This window comes from Pan troglodytes, chromosome 3, assembly GCF_028858775.2.
Source record: "Pan troglodytes isolate AG18354 chromosome 3, NHGRI_mPanTro3-v2.0_pri, whole genome shotgun sequence".
Lineage (NCBI taxonomy): Eukaryota > Metazoa > Chordata > Mammalia > Primates > Hominidae > Pan > Pan troglodytes.
Genome location: NC_072401.2, coordinates 152,264,118 through 152,289,313, shown reverse-complemented (window position 1 = coordinate 152,289,313; position 25,196 = coordinate 152,264,118). Strand labels below are relative to the sequence as shown.

Here is a 25,196-nt window from a genome sequence, read left to right as displayed (position 1 = left end):
AATTTACATTTTAATGGTATTTTCTTCCTATTATAAAAGTTTTTTGGGTGTTCAGATTGTACTTTATGTTCCTCTAATAATTGTTTTATATTTTTTGTCCCATGGTCCCTCTCTGCCTTTCTTGTTAAAATTATTCCTAAGTGTGTAATGTTTTTCTTGCAATTATGAATGAAATTTTTTTCTAATTTCAATATTTGCGTCAAATGCTAAAATGGAGAACAAATATTAATAGTTCCCATGTTTATCTTATATATATTTCTGTTAATCATTTGGAGTACTTTGGATATTTCAAATGCATTTTCATCCTTCTTTTCAATGTTTATACCAGGTTTTACATTTTATTATTTCATTTATTACAACTTTTGCAATTTGACTGGTGATAATTATTATTGTAATAATAATTGCTAACCCATGCATAGTGCTTATGATGTGCCAGGCCCTGTTTTACTAGCTGTACCTACACTAATTAATTTAAAACAAGCATCTGAGGTGAGAAGCCTACATGATTGACCCCAGATCACATAGCTAATATTTGTTGTTGGTTTCTGGTAAAAAGTCTTTATTTTACATAATATTTTCCACTCCTGTTTTACTAACTTTTTTTCTTTAGTGGTGGTTCCTGAATTTGATCAAATGCTTTTCAGCATCTAGTAAATGATGATGTAATGTTTTCCTTTTAATTTGTTGATATAAGGAGTAGATCTCCTGTTGTGGATTTCCTGGTATTGAACCACTCTTGCAATCCAAGAAAATACCCTCCTTGGTAATGTTATATTGTTCTTGTTAGACATTGCTGGATTCTGTTTGCTTACAGATTACTTAAGAGTGTTGTATCTTTATTCAGTGATAAAAATGCTCTATTATTTTCCTTTTTGATAGTCTCTTTATCTCTTTTTAAGTTTTCAGCATTAACATTATGCTGGCTTAATAAATGAATTATGGAGCTTCCTATTTTTTCCCCAGTGGCCTAGAATAATTTTTTTCAACGGTAGTTTAAGGCGAGATAAAGGTTAGCTATGAACCTGTTCTGTGGGAAATTACCTAATGCAATGTTGCCTCCTAGTACACTACCAGGCAAGTCGTCCCAGATTTCACAGAACAGAAGGGCTCACAGATCAAATCAGCTTCTCAAAGCAGATGATTTATTAAATCAATTTAACATACACAATAAGAAGAAATGGAAGAGAATTGGGATAAGTTAATATACTTCGGATCGAATGCAAGCAGGTAGAAAGATCAGAGTTCTTGAGTCCTGGTTCATGTAACATTTATATGTCCTGTCTCTTTTTCTACCTCGTATGCCTTTCTTTGATGTTACAAGTGCCAGAATTGAGGTTTGAGTACAAGGGAGACCACAGAAGGAAAGTGTTCTGGTCCAATGAAACACACCAGCTCTATTAGAGAAACACAGCAGCAGCTATCCCTGGTCATAGCTGGAGCCAACCAATTAACCTGCTGAATAGTTACAAGTTTTTTTCTGCATTTCTTGTGCAGATAAAACCCACAGGGGCCAGAGTGGGGCTATACTGGGTATTATCAATGGGTGGGCAATTTAAAGCCGGCATAGATATCATCCAGGTTGTCAGGAACTATGAAAGGGGCCCGGCATGTGATGGCTCACACCTGTAATCCCAACACTTAAGGAGGCCAAGGCGGGTGGATCACCTGAGGTCAGGAGTTCATGACCAGCCTGGCCAACATGGTGAAACCCCGTCTCTACTAAAAATACAAAATTAGCTGGGCGTGGTGGCGCATGCCTGTAATCCCAGCTACTTGGGAGGCTGAGGCAGGAGAATCACTTGAACTCGGGAGGCGGAGGTTGCAGTGAGCCAGGATCATGCCATTGCACTCCAGCCTGGGTGACAAGAGTGAAACTCCATCTCAAAAACAAACAAAACAAAACAACAACAAAAAAACTATGAAAGGTCTGAAATTTAACCTTCTATGCAAGCTAACGATTTATCTTGCCACAGTTTCTTAGATGTTGGCTGAAGACATAGGACAAAGGTTAAGGACAAAGACTTATAGCACAAGCAGAGTAAGCATCTTGTTAGTGTCTATTTCCCTCGCATCCCCAAGTTTCATGGAGTGACTTGTTGGAGGTGCTATGGACTGATGTGTATTTCCCCAAAATTTATATGTTGAAGCTGTAACCCCCAGTGTGACTGAATCTGGAGATAGACTCTTAAGGAGGTAATGAAGAGTAAATGAGGTCATAAGGATGCGGCCCCAATCTGATAGGACTTTGGCCTTATAAGAAGACGATGAAAGAGAAATTCTCTGTCTCCACTATGTGAGGGGACAGGGAGCAGGAAGTCATCTGCAAGCCAGGAGGAGAGCCCTCACCAGGAACCAAACTGGCCGGCAACTTGATCTTGGACTTCCCAGCCTCCAGAACTCCAAGAAATCACACCTGTTGTTTAAGCCACCTAGTCTGCAGTATTTTATTAGGGCATCATGAACAGACCCAGGTGGGTGCTGTGTTCCCAATGAGGACCCAGGTGGGACCCAGGTGGATGCTGTGTTCCCAGTGAGTTTACATCCCAGTTAAGCAACCTCAACTGTAGAGAACCTAAAATTTTTACAATGGGCAGTAAGATCTGGCCTCTGCCTTATAAAGCATCATTACCTTTCTTATACTGGACAGTAAACAAACCTGCCCATTGCTGTAAACTGAGATACTGTCTTTTCCAAGGCTATTAATTACGCAAACATCCTTGAAAACAGTGTCTCATATAAGATGGCAATTACTACTTTCCTCTAAGATCTGCAGAAATATGAGAGACCCAGCACAGAGGTAGTATGATTATACCTTGAGGTGGTCTTTCCATCCATCTGTAAATAACACTTTTTTTGTGTGCCATCATACATTCAATGTATTCTGTCTTTGACAGGTCTTGCTGATTTCAAACTTTAAATTGACTGTACATATTTAACATCATTTGAATTTTGTCTGTCTCTCATAAGCCACTTACTTCCTTACCTATACTTAACATAGCCTATGACTTTTTGCCTACATCTTGGAAGCTATTATGTTACTATTAATATTTAATGTTTCTTTTGTGTTCATCTATCACATTTGTTTTCTTGTCTTCTAAAGCAGAATTGAATATTCTTACATAATATAGCAAATCTACATTGCATATTTTTATTACCTGTTCCCTTTTTTGGGGGCAGGTGAAGGTGTTCAGAAACATGTTTCTTTTAGGTTCTAATAATTCACCACAGAACAAGGACTCTTCATCTTTTTTTTTTTTTCCCCCTTAAAAAGCACTGTCTTTGTTTGGGCTGCTATAACAAAGTACCATAGACTGGGTGGCTTATAAACAACAGAAATTTATTTCTCACAGTTCTGGAGGCTGAAAGTCTGAGATTAGGATGCCAGCATGGTAGGTTCTGGTGTGGAGCCCTAGACTGCTGACTCCTGATTCTGTCCTTACCTGGTGGAAAGAGGGCTAGAGAGCTTTCTGGAGTCTCTTATTATAATCCCATTCATGAGGGCTCTCCTCTAAGTACTTGTTCACCTCCCAAAGTCCAAATCACCTCCTGTTGCCATCACGTTGGAAGTTAGGATTTCAACATATTTTGGAAAGACACATTCAGTTCATAACAAACATTCACTTTCTAATTCTTATAATAAGTTCCTTTTAAATGATCTAAATCATAAGTTTCCAGTTCCTTAGTAGTTATGAAAGGTCATTTGAACCACTTTCTCCAGATACAACAAATTTGGCTAACCTTGATTATGGCCTCCCCAATGCCCTTACCAGGGGCTGAAATACAGAGTTCGCTATTTTCAAAAGCCTAAAGATCTCTCTTTTCTGTTCAGTTTTGAAACTAATTATAGAAACATGAAGTGGAAGATGAGGAATCTGTTTCAACTGAAATTGTTAATCTCATCATTAATTCATTGGGTATACATTTATTGAGTTCTGTGATGTATCAATAGCACTGGAATTACTAAAATAAGTACTGTTTAGTATCTGCCTTCAGTAATTGTCTAGCGAGGGAGACATTTACAATTTGTAAGAGGCCTGTGGTAGCACATCTGTTTGAGAAGTCAGAGCTTTTACAAAATCTTGGCTTGGCCTTTAAGGATGAGAAGTTCTCTGTGGTGGGAGTATTATATAGTGGCTCAGAGCATAATGTCAGAAGTCTGATAGACTTGGCTACACTACTTACTAGCTATGTGATTTTGACTGCGTCATCTAACCTCTCAAAGACTGTTTCTTAATTTATAAAATGGTGAAAATGACATCGATTTCACAGTGCCATTTTGAGAGTTAGCTGAAATAACTGAATTGAATCACTTAGCGTAGATCCTGGGATATAATGAGCTCTAAGTAAGTTGCATTTGTTGCTGCTACCACTATTACTGTCTGGTACTACTTTAATACAACCACTGCCACCACCTCCTTGGTGGTGCACGTTGAAAGAAGCTGCGTTGCAGTTAGGAAGACCATCACACTGGGAGATGGTTAAGCATGAAGCAGCATGGCGTGATTGAAGGTGTGTTATGTTGTATGACATGTTTAGAATATAAGATATGTCTATGAAAATGGTAAAAGATGATAAGAACCTCTTCTGAAGTAGGTTTTACCCTATATGACTAAGAGCAGAAGGGAGATAGAGTCAATTGAAGTAGTTCATTGAGAGGTGAGTGAGGGTCAAAAGGAGTGAGATGTAGTATTTAGCATAACTAAGTTTTTGTTTGGCTTACATGGTGTTTATGGCTCTGCTAATCGAAATAGTCTCTATTGGACTAATGACAGCTGTGGAGGGGTGGTAGTGAGTTCATTTTTGGATGTGTTGAATTTGAGAGGTTAGGCCAGGCATGGCGGCTCACGCCTGTAATCCCAGAACTTTGGGAGGCCAAGGCAGGAGGATGACCTGAGGTCAGGAATTTGAGACTAGCCTAGCCAACATGGTGAAACCCTGTCTCTACTAAAAATACAAAAAAATTAGCCAGGCATGGTGGCACGTGCCTGTAGTCCCAGCTATTCAGGAGGCTGAGGCAGGAGAATCGCTTGAACCCGGGAGGCGGAGGTTGCAGTGAGCCAAGATCACGCCACTGCACTCCGGCTTGGGCGACAGAGTGAGACTCCGTCTCAAAAAATAATAAAAAAAAAATAAATAAAATAATAAAAAATAAAAGAATTTGAGAGTTTAGAGGGCATATGGTGGAGCTATTTATAGGTGATTGGATATAGGGGTCTAAAACTGACCTCTAATATCTTAGCTCTACATCTCACACCCCAGCGTGCTTTGGCAACAATAGAAGCAGTGATTAGGGATGAAATCACTCAGTGTAAACTAAGAAGGCTAAGAATTCCACTCTACTGAAATCCAAAGGAAGTCAAGTTGGAATATACTACAAAAGGAAACTGCGTAGATGTTTTTGAGAAATCCAAGAGAAAGATGGGTGCATTGAGTGACAATTTGTGAAGGTACAAGAGTGGGAAGGTAGTATGAGAAGACATTTAATATATTTATTTTGTAGGGTATTCACAGTAAGTCTCAAGACAGAGAAATTTTACAAATATTTAAGTGCAGACTGCCTTTTTACTTATACTGTGTTTGTCTGGTTTTGACATATGGATAATGCTGACCTCACAGAACGAGTTGGCAAGTATTCTTTCCTCTTTAATATTCTGGACAAGTTTGTATAGAGTTTCTTCCTTAAATATTTGGTAGAATTTACCAGTGTAGTCTGCTGAGCCTGGAGTTTACTTTTTGGGAAGACTTAAACTACAAATTTAACTTCTTTATTAGATATTGCATTATTTATGCAATCTATTTCTTCTTGAAAGGGGTTTGGTAGTTTGTGTCTTTCTCTTTTTTTTTGAGATGGAGTCTCACTCTGCCGCCCAGGCTGGAGGGCAGTGGCGTGATCTCGGCTCACTGCAACCTCCACCTCCTTCCTGGTTTCAAGCAATTCTCCTGCCTCAGCCTCCCAAGTCCCTGGGATTACAGGCATGTGCCACCACACTTGGCTGGTTTTGTATTTTTAGTAGAGATGCGGTTTCACCATGTTGGCCAGGCTGGTCTCGAACTCCAGACTTCAAGTAATCCACCTGCTTCTGTCTCCCAAAGTTCTGGGATTACAGGCGTGAGCCACAGGACCTGGCCAAGTTTGTGTCTTTCAAGAGATCTGTTCATCGCATCAAAGTAGTCCAAACTATTTGTTTATGATATCCCCTTATCCTTTTAATGTCTAAAAATCTGTTTTGATGTCTCTTCTCTCCTAATATTGGTAATTCCTGTTATAATTCCTGATATTCGTGATTTACATCTATTTTTTTTCCTAATCTCTGGTCAGAGGTTTATCAATTTTATTGATCTTTTTTTAAAAAAACAAAACAAAACAAAACACAAAAACAGCTTTAGGTTTTAGTGATATTTCTCTCTTTTTTTTTTTCTATTCTTTTGATTTTTATTATTTCCTTTCTCTGCTTAATCTGGGTTTAACTTGCTCTTATTTTTCTGTTTTCCTAAAGGGGATGTCAAAATCACTGAAAAGAGATCTTTCTTTCACATTAATATATGCATTTAGTGCTGTAAGTTTCCCTCTAAGCACTGCTTTAGCTGTATTCTAGAATTTTTTTAAATTGTGTTTTCATTTTCATCCAATTTTAAATACTTGCTAATTTCCTTTTTGTTTTTTTCTCTTACTCATAGGTTATTTAGATGTGTACTATTTAATTTTCAAATTTGGGGGCTTTTCCAGATAGCTTTTTTTAAATTTTCTTATTAATTGAAAAATAATAATGGTATATATAGGGTACTGTGTGATGTTTTAATAATATGTATATTTTGTGGAATGATAAAATCTGGCTAATTAATGTATTCATTAACTCACATAATTTATCTTGTGGTAAGAATGTTTAAAATCTCTTTTAGCAATTTTGAAATAAACAGTACATTACCATTAACTATAGTCACCATGCTGTGCAAACAATCTATTGTTACTGATTTTTAATTTACTTCTATTGTAGTCAGAGAATATACTTTATCTGACTTGAGTCTTAAATTTATTGCAACTTGAATTTTAGCCCAAAATATGCTTTTCGTAACCTTGCTCTGGGGTTGGACTGTTCTATAAATGTCAGTTAGGTTCTGTTGGTTGATGGTCTTGTTCAACTCCTTTGTATCTTTATTGATTTTTCAATCTTCTTGTTTTATTAATTACAGAGGAATGTTGAAATGTTTATATTGTGGGTTCATGTGTTTCTTCTTTCAGTTCTCTCAGTTTTTGCTTCTTGTGTTTTGAAGCTCTGTTATTCAGATCATAAACAATTAAGATAGTTAAATAAAGCCTCTTGATGAAATGATATTATTATAAAATGACCCTCTTTATCCCTAATTAAATGTTTTGCTCTAAAATCTACTTGGGGCTGGACGTGGTGGCTCCCGCCTGTAATCCCACACTTTGGGAGGCCAAGGTGGGTGGATCATTTGAGGTCAGGAGTTCGAGACCAGCCTAGCCAACATGGTGAGACCCCGCCTCTACTAAGAATACAAAAATTAGCCAGGCATGGTGGTGGGCACCTGTAGTCCCAGCTACTCAGGAGGCTGAGGCAGGAGAATCGTCTGAACCCAGGAGACAGAAGTTGCAGTAAGCAGAGATCACGCCACTGCACTCCAGCCTGGGCGACAGAGCAAGAGTCTGTCTCAATAAAAACAAAACAAAACTGCTTGGTCTCATTTGATGTCTTTTTCTTCACCCCCCCGCCCCCTTTTTTAAAAAAAATTTTATTATTTTAAGTTTTAGGGTACATGTGCACAATGTGCAGGTTTGTTACATATGTATACACGTGCCATGTTGGTGTGCTGTACCCATTAACTCGTCATTTAGCATTAGGTATATCTCCTAATGCTATCCCTCCCCTCCCCCCACCCCACAACAGTCCCCGGTTTGTGATGTTCCCTTTCCTGTGTCCATGTGTTCTTATTTTTCAGTTCCCACCTATGAGTGAGAACATGCGGTGTTCGGTTTTTTGTCCTTGCGATAGTTTGCTGAGAATGATGGTTTCCAGTTTCATCCATGTCCCTACAAAGGACGTGAACTCATCTTTTTTTATGGCTGCATAGTATTCCATGGTGTGTATGTGCCACGTTTTCTTAATCCAGTCTGTCGTTGTTGGACATTTGGGTTGGTTGCAAAAATTTTCTCCCATTCTGTAGGTTGCCTGTTCACTCTAATGGTAGTTTCTTTTGCTGTGCAGAAGCTCTTCAGTTTAATTAGATCCCATTTGTCAATTTTGGCTTTTGTTAACATTGCTTTTGGTGTTTTAGACATGAAGTCCTTGCCCATGCCTATGTCCTGAATGGTATTGCCTAGGTTTTATTCTAGGGTTTTTATGGTTTTAGGTCTAACATGTAAGTCTTTAATCCATCTTGAATAAATTTTTGTATAAGGTGTAAGGAGGGGATCCAGTTTCAGCTTTCTACATATGGCTAGCAGTTTTCCCAGCACCATTTATTAAATAGGGAATCCTTTCCCCATTTCTTGTTTTTGTCAGGTTTGTCAAAGATCAGATAGTTATAGATATGCGGCATTATTTCTGAGGGCTCTGTTCTGTTCCATTGGTCTATATCTCTGTTTTGATACCAGTACCATGCTGTTTTGGTTACTGTAGCCTTGTATAGTTTGAAGTCAAGTAGTGTGATGCCTCCAGCTTTGTTCTTTTGGCTTAGGATTGACTTGGTGATGCGGGCTCTTTTTTGGTTCCATATGAACTTTAAAGTAGTTTTTTCCACTGTGAAGAAAGGCATTGGTAGCTTGATGGGGATGGCATTGAATCTATAAATTACCTTGGGCAGTATGGCCATTTTCACGATATTGATTCTTCCCACCCATGAGCATGGAATGTTCTTCCATTTGTTTGTATCCTCTTTTATTTCATTGAGCAGTGATTTGTAGTTCTCCTTGAAGAGGTCCTTCACATCCCTTGTAAGTTGGATTCCTAGGTATTTTATTCTCTTTGAAGCAATTGTGAATGGGAGTTCACTCATGATTTGGCTCTCTGTTTGTCTGTTATTGGTGTATAAGAATGCTTGTGATTGTTGCCATTGATTTTGTATCCTGAGACTTTGCTGAAGTTGCTTATCAGCTTAAGGAGATTTTGGGCTGAGACGATGGGGTTTTCTAGATATACAATCATGTCATCTGCAAACAGGAACAGTTTGACTTCCTCTTTTCCTAATTGAATACCCTTTATTTCTTTCTCCTGCCTGATTGCCCTGGCCAGAACTTCCAACACTATGTTGAATAGGAGTGGTGAGAGAGGGCATCCCTGTCTTGTGCTAGTTTTCAAAGGGAATGCTTCCAGTTTTTGTCCATTCAGTATGATATTGGCTGTGGGTTTGTCATACATAGGTCTTATTATTTTGAGATATGTCCCATTAATACCTAATTTATTGAGAGTTTTTAGCATGAAGGGTTGTTGAATTTTGTCAAAGGCCTTTTCTGCATCTATTGAGATAATCATGTGGTTTTTGTCTTTGGTTCTGTTTATATTCTGGATTACATTTATTGATTTGTGTATGTTGAACCAGCCTTGCATCCCAGGGATGAAGCCCACTTGATCATGGTGGATAAGCTTTTTGATGTGCTGCTGGATTTGGTTTGCCAGTATTTTATTGAGGATTTTTGCATCGATGTTCATCAAGCATATTGGTCTAAAATTCTCTTTTTTTGTTGTGTCTCTGCCAGGCTTTGGTATCAGGATGATGCTGGCCTGATAAAATGAGTTAGGGAGGATTCCCTCTTTTTGTATTGATTGGAATAGTTTCAGAAGGAATGGTACCAGCTCCTCCTTGCACCTCTGGTAGAATTCAGCTGTGAATCCATCTAGTCCTGGACTTCTTTTGGTTGGTAAGCTATTAATTATTGCCTCAATTTCAGAGCCTGTTATTGGTCTATTCAGAGATTCAACTTCTTCCTGGTTTAGTCTTGGGAGGATGTATGTGTTGAGGAATTTATCCATTTCTTCTAGATTTTCTAGTTTATTTGCATAGAGCTGTTTATAGTATTCTCTGATGGTAGTTTGTATTTCTGTGGGATCGGTGGTGATATCCCCTTTATCACTTTTTATTACGTCTGTTTGATTCTTCTCTCTTTTCTTGTTAGTCTTGCTAGCGGTCTATTTTGTTGATCCTTTCAAAAAACCAGCTCCTGGATTCATTAATTTTTTGAAGGGTTTTTTGTGTCTCTATTTCCTTCAGTTCTTCTCTGATCTTAGTTATTTCTTGCCTTCTGCTAGCTTTTGAATGTGTTTGCTCTTGCTTTTCTAGTTCTTTTAATTGTGATGTTAGGTTGTGAATTTTAGATCTTTCCTGCTTTCTCTTGTGGGCATTTAGTGCTATAAATTTCCCTCTACACACTGCTTTGAATGTGTCCTAGAGATTCTGGTATGTTGTATCTTTGTTCTCATTGGTTTCAAAGAACATGTTTATTTCTGCCTTCATTTTGTTATGTACCCAGTAGTCATTCAGGAGCAGGTTGTTCAGTTTCCATGTAGTTGAGCGGTTTTGATTGAGTTTCTTAATCCTGAGTTCTAGTTTGATTGCACTGTGGTCTGAGAGACAGTTTGTTATAATTTCTGTTCTTTTACATTTGCTGAGGAGTGCTTTACTTCCAAGTATGTGGTCAATTTTGGAATAGGTGTGGTGTGGTGCTGAAAAAAATGTATATTCTGTTGATTTGGGGTGGAGAGTTCTGTAGATGTCTATTAGGTCTGCTTGGTGCAGAGCTTAGTTCAGTTCCTGGGTATCCTTGTTAACTTTCTGTCTCGTTGATCTGTCTAATGTTGACAGTGGGGTGTTAAAGTCTCCCATTATTATTGTTGTGTGGGAGTCTAAGTCTCTTTGTAGGTCACTAAGGACTTGCTTTATGAATCTAGGTGCTCCTGTATTGGTTGCATATATATTTAGGATAGTTAGCTCTTCTTGTTGAATTGATCCCTTTAACATTATGTAATGGCCTTCTTTGTCTCTTTTGATCTTTGTTGGTTTAAAGTCTGTTGTATCAGAGACTAGGATTGCAACCCCTGCCTTTTTTTGTTTTCCATTTGCTTGGTAGATCTTCCTCCATCCCTTTATTTTGAGCCTATGTGTGTCTCTGCACATGAGATGGGTTTCCTGAATACAGCACACTGATGGGTCTTGACTCTTTATCCAATTTGCCAGTCTGTGTAGCCCATTTACATTCAAAGTTAATGTCGTTATGTGTGAATTTGATCCTGTCATTATGATGTCAGCTGGCTATTTTGCTCGTTAGTTGATGCAGTTTCTTCCTAGCCTTGATGGTCTTTACAATTTGGCATGTTTTTGCAGTGGCTGGTACCAGTTGTTCCTTTCCATGTTTAGTGCTTCCTTCAGGAGCTCTTTTAGGGCAGGCCTGGTGGTGACAAAATCTCTCAGCATTTGCTTGTCTGTAAAGTATTTTATTTCTCGTTCACTTATGAAGCTTAGTTTGGCTGGATATGAAATTCTGGGTTGAAAATTCTTTTCTTTAAGAATGTTGAATATTGGCCCCCGCTCTCTTCTGGCTTGTAGAGTTTCTGCTGAAAGATCAGCCTTTAGGCTGATGGGCTTCCCTTTGTGGGTAACCCGACCTTTCTCTCTGGCTGCGCTTAAGATTTTTTTCCTTCATTTCAACTTTGGTGAATCTGAAAATTATGGGTCTTGGAGTTGCTCTTCTCGAGTAGTATCTTTGTGGCGTTCTCTGTATTTCCTGAATTTGAATGTTGGCCTGCCTTTTGCTAGATTGGGGAAGTTCTCCTGGATAATATCCTGCAGAGTGTTTTCCAACTTGGTTCCATTCTCCCCATCACTTTCAGGTACACCAGTCAGATGTAGATTTGGTCTTTTCACATAGTCCCATATTTCTTGGAGGCTTTGTTCATTTCTTTTTATTCTTTTTTCTCTAAACTTCTCTTCTTGCTTCATGTCATTCATTTTGTCTTCCATCACTGATACCCTTTCTTCCAGTTGATTGCATCGGCTACTGAGGCTTGTGCATTCGTCACCTAGTTCTCGTGCCTTGGTTTTCAGCTCCATCAGGTCCTTTAAGGACTTCTCTGCATTGGTTATTCTAGTTATCCATTCGTCTAATTTTTTTTGAAAGTTTTTAACTTCTTTGCCATTGGTTCGAATTTCCTCCTGTAGCTCAGCATAGTTTGATCGTCTGAAGCCTTCTTCTCTCAACTCGTCAAAGTCATTCTCCGTCCAGCTTTATTCCATTGCTCATGAGGAGCTGCGTTCCTATGGAGGAGGAGAGGTGCTCTGATTTTTTAGAGTTTCCAGTTTTTCTCTCTGTTGTTTCCCCATCTTTGTGGTTTTATCTGCCTTTGGTCTTTGATGATGGTAACGTCCTGATGGGTTTTTTGTGTGGATGTCCTTCCTGTTTGTTAGTTTTCCTTCTAACAGACAGGACTCTCAGCTGCAGGTCTGTTGGAGTTTGGTAGAAGTCCACTCCAGACCCTGTTTGCCTGGGTGTCAGCAGCGTTGGCTGCAGAACGGCGGATATTGGTGAACCGCCAATGCTGCTGCCTGATCGTTCCTCTGGAAGTTTTGTCTCAGGGGAGTACCCGGCCGTGTGAGGTGTCAGTCCGCCCCTACTGGGGGGTGCCTCCCAGTTAGGCTACTCGGGGGTCAGGGACCCACTTGAGGAGGCAGTCTGCCTGTTCTCAGATCTCAAGCTGCATGCTGGGAGAACCACTACTCTCTTCAAAGCTGTCAGACAGGGACTTTTAAGTCTGCAGAGGTTACTGCTGTCATTTTGTTTGTCTGTGCCCTGCCCCCAGAGGTGGAGCCTACAGAGGCAGGCAGGCCTTCTTGAGCTGTGGTGGCCTCCACCCAGTTCGAGCTTCCTGGCTGCTTTGTTTACCTAATCAAGACTGGGCAATGTTGGGCACCCCTCCCCCAGCCTCGCTGCCGTCTTGCAGTTTGATCTCAGACTGCTGTGCTAGCAATGAGCGAGACTCCGTGGGTGTAGGACCCTCTGAGTCATGTGCGGGATATAATCTCCTGGTGTGCCGTTTTTTAAGCCGTTTTAAGCCCGTTGGGAAAGCACAGTATTAGGGTGGGAGTGACCCAATTTTCCAGGTGCCGTCTGTCACCCCTTTCTTTGACTAGGAAAGGGAATTCCCTGACCCCTTGCGCTTCTCGGGTGAGGCGATGCCTCGCCCTGCTTCGCCTCACGCACGGTGCGCTGCACCCACTGTCCTGCACCCACTGTCTGGCACACCCCAGTGAGATGAACCTGGTACCTCAGTTGGAAATGCAGAAATCACCCATCTTCTGCGTTGCTCACGCTGGGAGCTGTAGACTGGAGCTGTTCCTATTCGGCCATCTTGGCTCCCCTTGATGTCTTTTTCTAAAAATTCTGTTGATGGTCATTTCTAGGAGAGTTTTGTTTAATTAAGTTCTCTCCTCATGTGGGTCATGTTGTTTTGCTTCTTTTACAGGCCCAGTAATTATGAATTGAATGCCAGTTGTAGTGAATTTTGCCTAGTTGTGTGGTGGATATTTTTGCATTCCTTATAATACATTGTTCTGGGATACAGTTAAGTTACTTAGAAATAGTTTGATCCATCTGGAGCTTGGTTTTAAGATTTTTAGGGAGAACTAGAGCAGCATTAAGTCTAGAGCCAACTTCCCCCCACTTCTGTGGCAAAACCCTTTTGAGTAGTCTCTACAGTGCTCCATGAATCATGAGATTTTTACATTCTGTGTGAGCTCTGAGTACTGTTCATTGTAATTTCTTAGGATGATTCTTTCACTGTTCTCACATTGTTTTCTTTCATAGCTTGGTCAGTACTCAGCTGAAGGCTGCAGATCTCTGGAGCTCTGTTGCTTTGCAGCTCTCTCTGATCTGCTACTCTGCCCTGCAAGCTTTTGATGCCTTGATCTCCCTGTACTTCAAGCTCTGTTTTCTCTACTGCAGGAGACCATTACGTTCTAACTAAGTTTCTCTTTCTTCCTCTGGGCCCTGCAAAGTCTTTCCAGATGGTGTGCTTGGGCATTAATAGGTGTCACAATTTTGTTTCCTGTTTTTCAGGAATCACTGTTTTTCAAGAATCACTGTTTTTTATTGCTTAATATTTAATATTTTGAAAACAACTTTTCTGTATATTATGTTCATTTTGCATATTGTTTAGGTAGGGTAAATCCAGGCCCTGTTACTCCGTCTTCATCAGTAGTGGAAGTATTCTGACCCTTGAATTTGATTTTAAAAAATTTTTATGTCATAGTTTTCCATTTTACTCTTCTTCCCCCTTTTGTTTTTTGCTGTGTTTATGTTCATGTGTTCCCAGAATCTTAGATTGTAGATACCTTTTTTTTTTTGAGATGGGGTCTTGCTCTATTGCCCAGTACAGTGGCACGACCTTGGCTCACTACACCTTCTGCATCCCAGGCCCAAGCGATTCTCCTGCCTCAGCTGCCCTAGTATCTGGGACCACAGGCACACACCACCACCTCCAGCTAATTTTTGCATTTTTTAGCAGAGACGGGGTTTTTGCTGTGTTGCCCAGCTGATCTTGAACTCCTGAGCTCAAGTGATTCTCCCACCTTGGCCTACCAAAGTGCTGGTATTACAGACGTGAGCCACCACATCTGGCCTGATTGTAGACACTTAGTGAAGCTGAGTTGGCCCTCCATCCATCAGTCAGTCTCTTCAGTATTGTGCTAGATACTGTGAATAGAAAGATGACTAAGACTAGTGATGTAGTGTCATAAGAACTCCAGTTAAGTATGAACTCCAATCTAGTGAGGATTGTGCAACAATATGGAGTTATGCAATGAAATGAGGTTAACCCCAAAAGTTTTATTCATAATGTTCTATTACATATAGGCCCTTTAAGAAAATGGCTTTTTGGAAGATTATGTCTGAAGGCAAATGTGAGCATAGCATTTAGTTCCATGCTCTATTATGGAAGTGAATACAAATCTGTACTATTCATTTATAACTGACTCCAACTAAACAAGCTTAATATTTAGTAGGAGGCAGATACTAATTTTAAAAAAGTAGAAAAGTATTTCCCTCTGATTAGGAAAAATGTATCCTGGGGATTTTAGGCTCTTAGCATCAAGTTCTATGTTCCTAATTTTTCCTTTCCATTTTGCTTTTCATTTCTCTTGCTTGCTGTGTTCAAAGAACAAAAGCAAATTTCTTCAAGATAAACAAAGGTTTTCCCTTTAATTTGTTTAAGTAGCTTAGGTAACAGAGAAACTTCCAGTGGCTAAATCATATTGTATCTGCTACACAGAATAGTCTATCAATAAACTGATATTACTCTAACTTGAAGATTTAGTTCATACATCTGGGAGAGGGGGGATTATTTATGTATTTATTTATTCAGAGACAGAGTCTCGCTCTTGCTGCCCAGGCTGGAGTGCAGTAGTCCGATCTCAGCTCACTGCAACCTCCGCCTCCCAGGTTCAAGGAATTCTCCTGTCTCAGCCTCCTGAGTAGCTGGGATTACAGGCGCCCGCCACCAGACTCAGCTAATTTTTTGTATTTTTAGTAGAGACAGGGTTTCACCATGTTGGCCAGGCTGGTTTTGAACTACTGACCTCAGGAATATTTGCCAGCCTCAGCCTCCCAAAGTGCTGGGATTACAGACATAAGCCCCGGCGCCCAGCCCAAGGGGGGATTTTTTTTTTTAACTTTACCTTTGGTCATTTTATTTTTAAAAAATTTTAAGCAACAGTTGTACATATTCATGGGGTACATAAAGATGTTGTATACACATAATGTATAGTAATCAGATCAGGGTAATTAGCATATTAATCATGTCAAACATCCTTTCTTCATGTTGGGAACATTCACTCTCCTACTTCTAGCTGTTTGAAACTATATGTTATTGTTCACTGGAGTCATTCTACAGTGGTATAGAACACGAGAACTTATTACTGTCTAACTGTAATTTTGTATCTTTTAACAAATCTTTCCATGTTCCTTGCTTCCCACCTCACTTTCCAACCTCTAGTATCCTCAGTTTTACTTTTTAATTCTATGAGAAGTAAAACACTTTTTTAGGGAAGGCTTTTGATACCCATCAAAGATGGAGTTCATGAAGGAAGAATTGGCATTGAGAAGAAAGAGAGTTTCTGCCCATTGTTTGTTTTAAAGTACTTATTATGAAATATTCCAATATATTTAAAGTTAGTTTTTTATTAGTGGTGACTTAAATTTTAACTCTCTAGTAAGGAATAGAAAGCTTATGACTATTGAGAATCAATATGGGGAACATTAGACAAAAATACTTAAAAAAAAAAAAAGTCTCTGTTGCCCAACCTGAAGTACAGTGGTGCAGTCATAGCTCACTGCAGCCTCAAACAATTTCTGGGCTCAAGCAGTCCTCCCACCTCAGCCTCTGGAGTAGCCGGAACTACAGGCACATGCCACCTCAGTCATCTAATTTTATTTTTTGTAGAAATGGGATCTTGCTGTATTTCCCAGTCTGGTCTGGAATTCCTGGCCTCAAGTGATCCTCCTGCCTCAGCCTCCCAAAGTGCTAGGATTACAGGCATAATCCACTTTGCCTGGCCCTGACAGAAATACTTTATAGCTTAATTCAGCAATAATAGCATGTTATTGTCACAAGTTTTTGAGAAGTAATTGGGAATATTTTCAATCTAAATGAAAAAATTATAAAGGGAAAATTTATATTATGATTTTTTTCTATACCGTACATGTAAGGAAGAACTAAATATAAATATTTTGAAGAAAAACAATTTGAATATTGTTGGCATAAAAGTGCAAAAATTATTTTGAGTATAGAAATTTAGCCAAAGCAGTGTTAAACCATTTGGGGAGAAATACCTAAATTAGATAAATGGCTTTCTTAGGCTTTTTCTAATTTTAAGATCATAAATGAATGTATAAGTTATATGCATATTTATGCTTGACTTTCCTTATAAAATAGAAGAGTATTTGTTTAATGATTATCTTCTCAAGGCATTATTTGAATTAGACAAAACTCTTCACTGGATAAAGATAATAAAGTTGTAACTTGTAAAGACACCAGATCATACATCTTTTAGTAGCATTTTTATTACTCTAAAATATTGAAATTGTATATTGAAATGTTTCTTTTGTACAGATACAAGGTAATTTCAGTATCTCCTTTACTAAAATCAGATGAGACCCTTTTATACCTTGTTCACAATGATATTGACATTGTGGCTTTGTTTTTTTTTTGTATTTTAAAAGGTACCTTCAAAGCTAAATATCTCTATTTTAATTTAGATAAATATCTAAGTTCATTTTGTTCTTTCTCTACAAATTTATCACCCAGCTCTTCACCTTTTGTGCTGCTATGAAAAAGATATAAAATATATTCATGTTCCTTGCTATGGTTCCTTAATATCCTTTTGCGGGTTCATTTTGGTTTCTTGCCTTCTTTCAAAAAAAAATTTAGACTTATGGTATAGTTTAAATTTTAAAAACTGAATTAAAAATGAGCTGGAAGATAAATAAATACCTTCTTTGTTCTTCTCCTTCATTACTACGTTTGGCTTTTGACTCATTAAGATTGATATTTAATGCTAGTTGAATAAGAGATGGCTTTTAAGATGCATCATTTAGAATGCAAATTATTTTTAAGCTGAGGAATATTGAAAATAAAACAACCAAGTAAAGAGTCTGAATTATTTACAGGCCAAGGGCTTAAAGGTGCATCACTCCAGCACAAATATTAAATTATGAAATGGGAATTTCAGTTTGCCATAAATCTGTGTGCCGCAGCAGCTTAAAATAAAATAGTTTTACCCATCTAAAGCAACATCAATTTGCCAGTCAGTGCTTCATGTATCAAAGAGTGTTCTGTGAAAATATCAATATCATTGGTTAATATAAATGAAATTAATTTTTAAAGCTGGGCTAAAGGTTGACATCTGAAAAATTGCATTACTTTGCAGAAGAGAAATTTCTGTCTTCTAGTGAAATTTCAGGTCATAAGGGCAAGTAATTTTCACAATCTTCAATGGGAGCCCGTGAAATATGAACTTCATTGTCACCTAGCCCCAAAGCGATAAGATAAAATGAGCTGATACATCATTTGCTGTGGTTTTATCATCTCCCTCAGTAATTGGAAGAGAAAACATAAGAGTGTGTGTGTTTGTAGGCTCCCCTCTTGCCCCTCCCAACTGCCCCATCGTCCACACCCAGGCTAAAGCCATTTTAGTCCAATCAATACAAAGGTCACATAGCATTTTATTTATATATTTTTAATTTTTCATACTGACTAAAACTGCCAAGTAGAACATTAGAGTAATGAATATGTTTAATTGAATTTGTCACCCATGAAATGCTATGAATACTATACTACATCATAGTACTTGAAACCAGAAGGGAAATATACTGTATAGATGAAAAAAATTAAATAACAACACATGATTAATTTAAGAGGTAATTTTATTTTTTATGTATGACTTTCATTTTTGTTGTTTGTTGAAGTTTGGGGACATTCTAAGTGTTCATGGATATACATTTAGTAAGAAAATTATCAACTTAAATTTTCCACCAGAGACGACTGTGTATCATTGTCATTGTCAAATTCAAAAAAGACCTCTAAATTTTACTTAAAGAATATATCCTTGAATTTTAAAACCAAAAGTCATATGGTTGGTGATGAAGTAAATCCTTGAACCAACTAGGATTCAATATCATTTGAGTAAATTACATGCTATGCTTTGATGTCTACCTTCAGAGAAAACTATAGCAAAATGTTAAAACTATGTTAATAACAGCGATGCAACTTTAAAATACTTGATTAAAATTCTTTAAGCTATTTGTTCAAATTACAATTATTGTAACATAAAACATATTTGCACATATATTTATTGGTGAATTGATATGAAAGTATTTTTCAATGTCTTTATCTTAAAGGTGGTTCAAATAATTAGTTTTTCCGTATTAAAGTGTTAACCTATGACTATGTAATTATGTTCCATTAAAGTGGGATATAGTGAATATTTTCTAGATTTTCTTAGCCATTGTGTTATTGCTTAATGAATGGTATGATTAGTTTACATTTTGTATATTTGGCTAAAAACATTTTTCCTGATGTTAAATGTATCGATAGGGTTTAGAGATGGTTCTGTTGTGAATTTTTAAATATCGTTATTGATATATATTACCTGATTTTATTCTTAACACCAAAATCTTCAGAAATCTGGAATTGTCTGAAAAAATAAAATTACTATAGAATTTGGGAAATATTTGGCATAGGGATATGCTATGCTAGTTTTAAACCTTAGGAATAGTAATTTTTAAAATACCTTTTATTGATGTTACATATGCAGGCTCTCATGTAAATATTTCTTTTTTTGAGGTAAAACATTTTATCACTTTTTAATATTTACCCTTCAGGAGGAATTTTAAAACATTTAAAATGTATCAAGGATAGTTTTTTTTTTTTTTAAATAAAACCTCCCTTTCTATTCACTTAAAGGATTGGCTTTAACTATTTTAAATCTACTTTTTAAAAATCCCTAGTATTCAATAAATAAGAGTATATAGTTGGGCAGTGAGTGTTGGTTTCTATTTTTGTTCTTTCATGAGGACAAGAAAACAAAAGAGAGTTTTATTTGGATAAACTTATAAGCTTTTACAAATGGACTGGTAAAGGGAAAGTAAAAAATGCCTTACTTTTACTAAGAATAAGTGCAACAAAGTGAAGCAATTTTCTTATGTGTTAATAGTATACTATTTGTAGGACAGAAGGAAGAAATATATGCATTATTTGGGAAAAAATAGTATATACTTTTCATAAGGCACAGTTTTCAAATAAAACTTTTAAAAAAGATAGGTTTGATGTTTTACAGTAAATTAATAGAATATTTATGTGTGTATATAATCTATGTATTCAATACTAAATCCTTTCTCTCCTCTGTAACACACTGTCTCAACATTTAATAAACCAGCTTTGAAACAAATTATTTAAAACAATTGAAAGCTTAATTTACTAATAATAATACTAACAATAATAAAACAAGGTGGTAAACATTCAAAGAGAGTAAAGATTTCAAGCATTTCAGGAGTTGAGGTCATAACTGCAGAGCAATGGTAATGATATGGTTTCTATGGCAACTGATTCATTGGAGGGCTAGACCTCTGTCTAAGGTGCTGTCAGTGTATGTAGAGTTTCAGTGAACAGAAAGTCCCAAAGAAGGGTCTGTTTCTACCTAATCCAGTTTTAATTGAACTCTAGAGACTTTGAAGTGAAGCCTCAGACCAGGCCTATACTATTCCAATAAGAAATGAACCCCTTGCTTAGCTAGGCCTCAGCTGCTTTTCAGTACTGACACCTTTTCCTAATGAACACTTAAAGAAATATTATTATATAAATTTCAGCTAGTAATTCCTTAGTTAAGAGATTGCTAGTTTCTGTTTTAAATCTCAAATTTTTTGACCCTAATTGTGGAATTTTATTTAATTTTTAAAAGATTAGGCTAGTTTTTTGGTAAGATTTTAATTTTTGACACCTTTGACAATTTTAAATAATTTTCTCTCATGCTGTTTTTTCTTCTCTAAGTTTTAAAACTTCATTAGACTTTGTCATGTTTAACTTGAAAAGCATATCATTATACATTCAGTATGATACCATTTATATCAGGTTTGAAAACATACAAAGTGATGTGGTATGTTATTTATGGATATATGTGTACTAATAATATAAAAACTTACATATAGATGATAATCCTAAAAACAAGGATAGTGATAGTGATTGGCTGTGACAGAGGAGGAAAATGGGATCAGGAAGCATTATGCATGTGAATTTTAACACTGTCTGTTAAAACACTGTAATGCATTTATCACTTTCTTATAGATGTATAGAATAATATGGCAAAGTGTTATGATTTTATAAGGTTACTGAGTAGTAGGTACATGGAGCTTATGTCATTTCCTTTTTTTTTTTTTTTTTTTTTTTTTTTTTGAGACAGAGTCTCGCTCTGTCACCCAGGCTGGAGTGCAGTGGCATGATCTAGGCTCACTGCAAGCTCCACCTCCCAGGTTCATGCCATTCACCTGCCTCAGACTCCCAAGTAGCTGGGACTACAGGCGCCTGCAACCACGCCTGGCTAATTTTATTTATTTATTTTTTTATTGAGATGGGGTTTTACCTTGTTAGCTAGGATAGTCCCCATCTCCTGACCTCGTGATCCACCTGCCTTGGCCTCCCAAAGTGTTGGGATTACAGGCGTGAGCCACCGTGCCCCGCCTACTACTGAATATTTTTGACATTGGAATAGAACAGATTTTAAAGGACTATGACACTTGCAGTGTTTCAAGTAGATCTTTGAATAACCATACTGTTTAAGGGAATGGAATATAAATGGTTATTTTGTTTAATCAGAAAACTATTTCAGTACATGAAAAATCTTGTAACAATGCTGTAGTATACTCATTTCTCCTAATAAATGGAGTAGTCTAGAATATGATTAAATCTTTAGTTGTATGATCATGACTCTGCAATGAATGGATTCACTATTATGGGCAACAGGTCTTATTATATAGCTCTATAGATACAAAAGGTAGAATTTTCAGACCAGTGTGTGATATTCCTAACATATCAAAGAGCTTAAAATATTTTTTGTTCGTTTTCTTTTGATTTTCCTCTTTCCTCTTTAACCCAAGTGCAGGAAAATTTTAAGCAGTTAGTTGGGTTCTAGTTTAACAGATATTTAACCCTTTCTTAAAAATGTGGCAATGTGGTATATACAATGGAAGCTCTGTATTTTTGGGTTAGAAAACCTGGGAATAGGCCAGTTTCTGCCACTAACTTGCCAAGGAATTTTGTATCAAATATTTAACATGTCTAGGCCTCATTTTTCTTTTTTTTCTTTTTTTAGAGACAGGATGTTGTATTGTTGCCCAGGCTGGAGTGCAGTGGCGCAATCATAGCTTACTGTGCCATCGAATTCCTGGGCTTGAGTGATGTTCCCATCTCAGCTTCATGAGTAGCTAGGGCTATAGGTGCATGCTACCACGCCCAACTAATTATTTAATTTTTTGTAGAGATGAGGTCTTGCTATGTTGCCTGGCCTCAAGCAGTCCTCCCATCTTGGCCTCCCAAAGCTCAGCAATTACCAGTGTAAGCCACTGGCCCTGGCTCTTGTTTTTCTTATGGATACATTGGACTATAAATGTTGCAGAACATATATTGGGTTCTCTAATATTTGGTAAATCCAGGGTAGCAAACTCAAGTACCAATGGAAACTAGGTGGATAATAGTAAATGAGTGAATGCTCACATCACATTGTGAATAATAATAAATGAAGTGAAAATGGTACCAAAATGGAGAGCGCATGCCAATTGTTACCATGTGGCATACAGATCCAGGTTTGCTGGATACCCTAGTTTTTCTTGAGAAGACAGAAATCCGAATATTTTTGTGAATATCTGTTTTCTCAACTATTTTCAACCATGTGAAATTTTGTTAAAATATCATGCGGATCAAATATGGACTGAAGGTTGCCATACATTGATTCATTTAGTCATTCTGAAAATTGCTACTTTGTGCCAGGTATTTTTCTAGGCATTGGAAGTAGGGTATATTCAAAGCCTTTGCTCCAACAGAACTTAGATTCTAGTATTCTAGTGCTGAAGAGGCAATAGGCTAGCAAGCAAATATTATAGTTTGAGTTAGTGGCCAGGTGTAGTGGCCCATGCCTATAATCCCAGCACTTTGGGAGGCTGAGGCAGGAGGATCACTTGAGCCCAGGAGTTCAAGACCACCCTGGGGAACATAGTGAGACCTCATCTCTACAAAAAAAATGTTAAAAGTTAGCTAGATGTGGTGGCACGTGCTTGTAGTCCCAGCTACTCAAGAGGCTGAGATGGGAGGATCATGTGAGCCTAGGGGGTTGAGGCTGCAGTGAGCTGTGATCACACCACTTCACTCCAGCCTGGGTGACAGAGTAAGACCCTGTCTTGAAAATTAAATTAATATTTAAAATTTCAGGTAGTGATAAGTATTATGAAGAAAATCTGGTAAGTTTGGGGTGGGATGAGTTGTTTATAGAGTAACTGGGGTTTAGATCCTGTGGCTTCCCTGCAGAGGTGACATAAGAGGAGAAGTCTAAATGTGAGAATGAGTGAACCATGTGGAGATTTGGGAGAACATTCCAGGCAGAGTGGAAAACAAGGACAAAACAAGGCCCTGAGGAAGAATGAGTTGAACTCATCTGACAGTCCCAGATATGAGGCTTTATGCAGTTATAAAGAGCTTAAGAGTTTATTATACATGTCATGGGAAGTCACTGGATACTATTAAATATAGGAATGATGTGATCTGATTTGTATTTTAAAATTTTGAGGTGAAGGGTCCTCTGGTCATAGTAGACTTCAGAGGTAAGAATAAAAGAGAGAACAAATAGATGCCTCTGAAGACCTTGGGGCCATAGACCAACTGGTGGTATCTCTGGTCAAAGTGAGAGAAAGGGATACATGCAATCTCTGAGAGTAATGTTCATATTTTTGTCCTCTCATTTCCTGTTCATTTACCTTTATTTTACATAGGCGTTGATTATATTACTGAATTAGTAGGATTTCTCTCTCATCCATTTCAAAACTGCACGCATGATTATCTTGTCTTTTGAACTTTTTGTTTTGTATTTTCAAGAAACACTCCCCCTTAGAGTTATACCCATTCTATTTCTAGATTCTGTGGTGTCAGAAATAGAATCATTTTTGTAGAAAGACTGAAATACATACTTACTGACTTAAATAAGGTTTGTTACTCTTTTTTTTTTTTTTCCAAAAAAACTACATTCTGCACTGGAGAATGTAGATTTATTTGCCATTAGGATTTTGAAAATAAAAATGAGTAAAGACAAAACAGATTGAGAAGGATAAATTTTTACTACTCGTTATTTTTCCTCTTTGCTTATCCCATCTTTATTCCTACAATGTAGTATCATAATCAGATGTTTCATTTGTAATTTTTAATAGTGGTTACTTTTGAGATATATATCTTAATTTTTTAAACTTAATTTGCTGTCATAGAATATCAGGTTTTGATAGCAAGTGCATCTCATTTTCTTATGTATTATGTATAGTACAGGTGTAGAGAAATGCTGAGTCTGGTTTTCCCTTAACGCTTTCACAACTAAGCTTTTGAAATGAACTTTTTGAAAAACAAAACTTGAATCAAAGCAACAAAGTGGGTTAGGACTAAAGACAGGATTACTTTGAATTGGCAAAGCATTTTAAGCAACTCTGTCTGTCACTTGGGATGACAAGAATTGTAACAAGTTACTCTGACAACCACCTACCCCATAGGGAGATTATGCTAAGTTCATTTGCAGGTTTGTGTTTAGCTTTAGCTGACAAAATGATACTTAACCTCTTTTTTTTTTTTTTTTTTTGGAGTTTCACCATAGACTTTTATTGAGCTTCTTAACCTCTTATATAGTCAGTGTTTGTGCTTTCTGAATGAGTGACTGTTGCCTTAACAGTGACCTTAAAAGTGTCATTTTTTAAAGTTATGAACTTAATATATTTGTATTATAATGTATGTAAAAGCATTACTGGGCAAATTATAATCATGTGAAACTGAATTGTGTATGTGATTTATAAGCATATATGACATTCTTTTGAGGTCTTTTTGTTTTTAAGATTTTATCTGAAGTTTTACTTTTCATAATGTGGTTTAAAAATCAATCAGTAAATGATGCAATATGTATTTCCTCAGAAGCAGTAGATTATATCATTGTTTTTAAAAGCCCGAATATATACTTAAATGTTTTATAATTTTACTTTGCTTTTTAATTTAAGCTTCTTTTCTATAAATTACAATTTATTTTCTTCATCTCCAAATTATGTCTGTAACTATTAAATCCTTTTTCTTAAAAATTATTTTTCTTAATAGAGTCTTTTCTATTTTAATTGGGGAAAGAAACAACAACAAACAACAAGTATTGTTACTTACCTGGGATTATTTTTTTCCTCATTAGATCTTGGCGTATACAGAAGGGCTGCATGGAAAATGGCTGTTCACAGAGATACGATCAATCTTTTCTCGTCGTTATCTTTTGCAAAATACAGCCCTGGAGATCTTTATGGCAAACAGAGGTAATGTGTTACAGAAATACGTTGTTACAGAGCTAACTTCCATCTCTTTAAGATTTCATTTTTGAACATACCATATTGCTTCAATTTAGATAGTTATTTGTAGCCC

General features: G+C 37.1%; 1 protein-coding gene across 14 annotated transcripts in view; it reads left to right on the top strand.

The window, feature by feature from the left end:
• Positions 1-25,196, top strand: part of LRBA (LPS responsive beige-like anchor protein) — a 761,353-nt gene that overhangs the window by 511,730 nt on the left and 224,427 nt on the right. For all 14 annotated transcript variants that reach the window (XM_063809071.1, XM_054683898.2, XM_526701.8 and 11 more), the window contains one exon: positions 24,973-25,090. In XM_063809071.1, the coding sequence (XP_063665141.1) occupies positions 24,973-25,090 (118 nt within the window). The remainder of the gene's footprint in view (positions 1-24,972; positions 25,091-25,196) is intronic.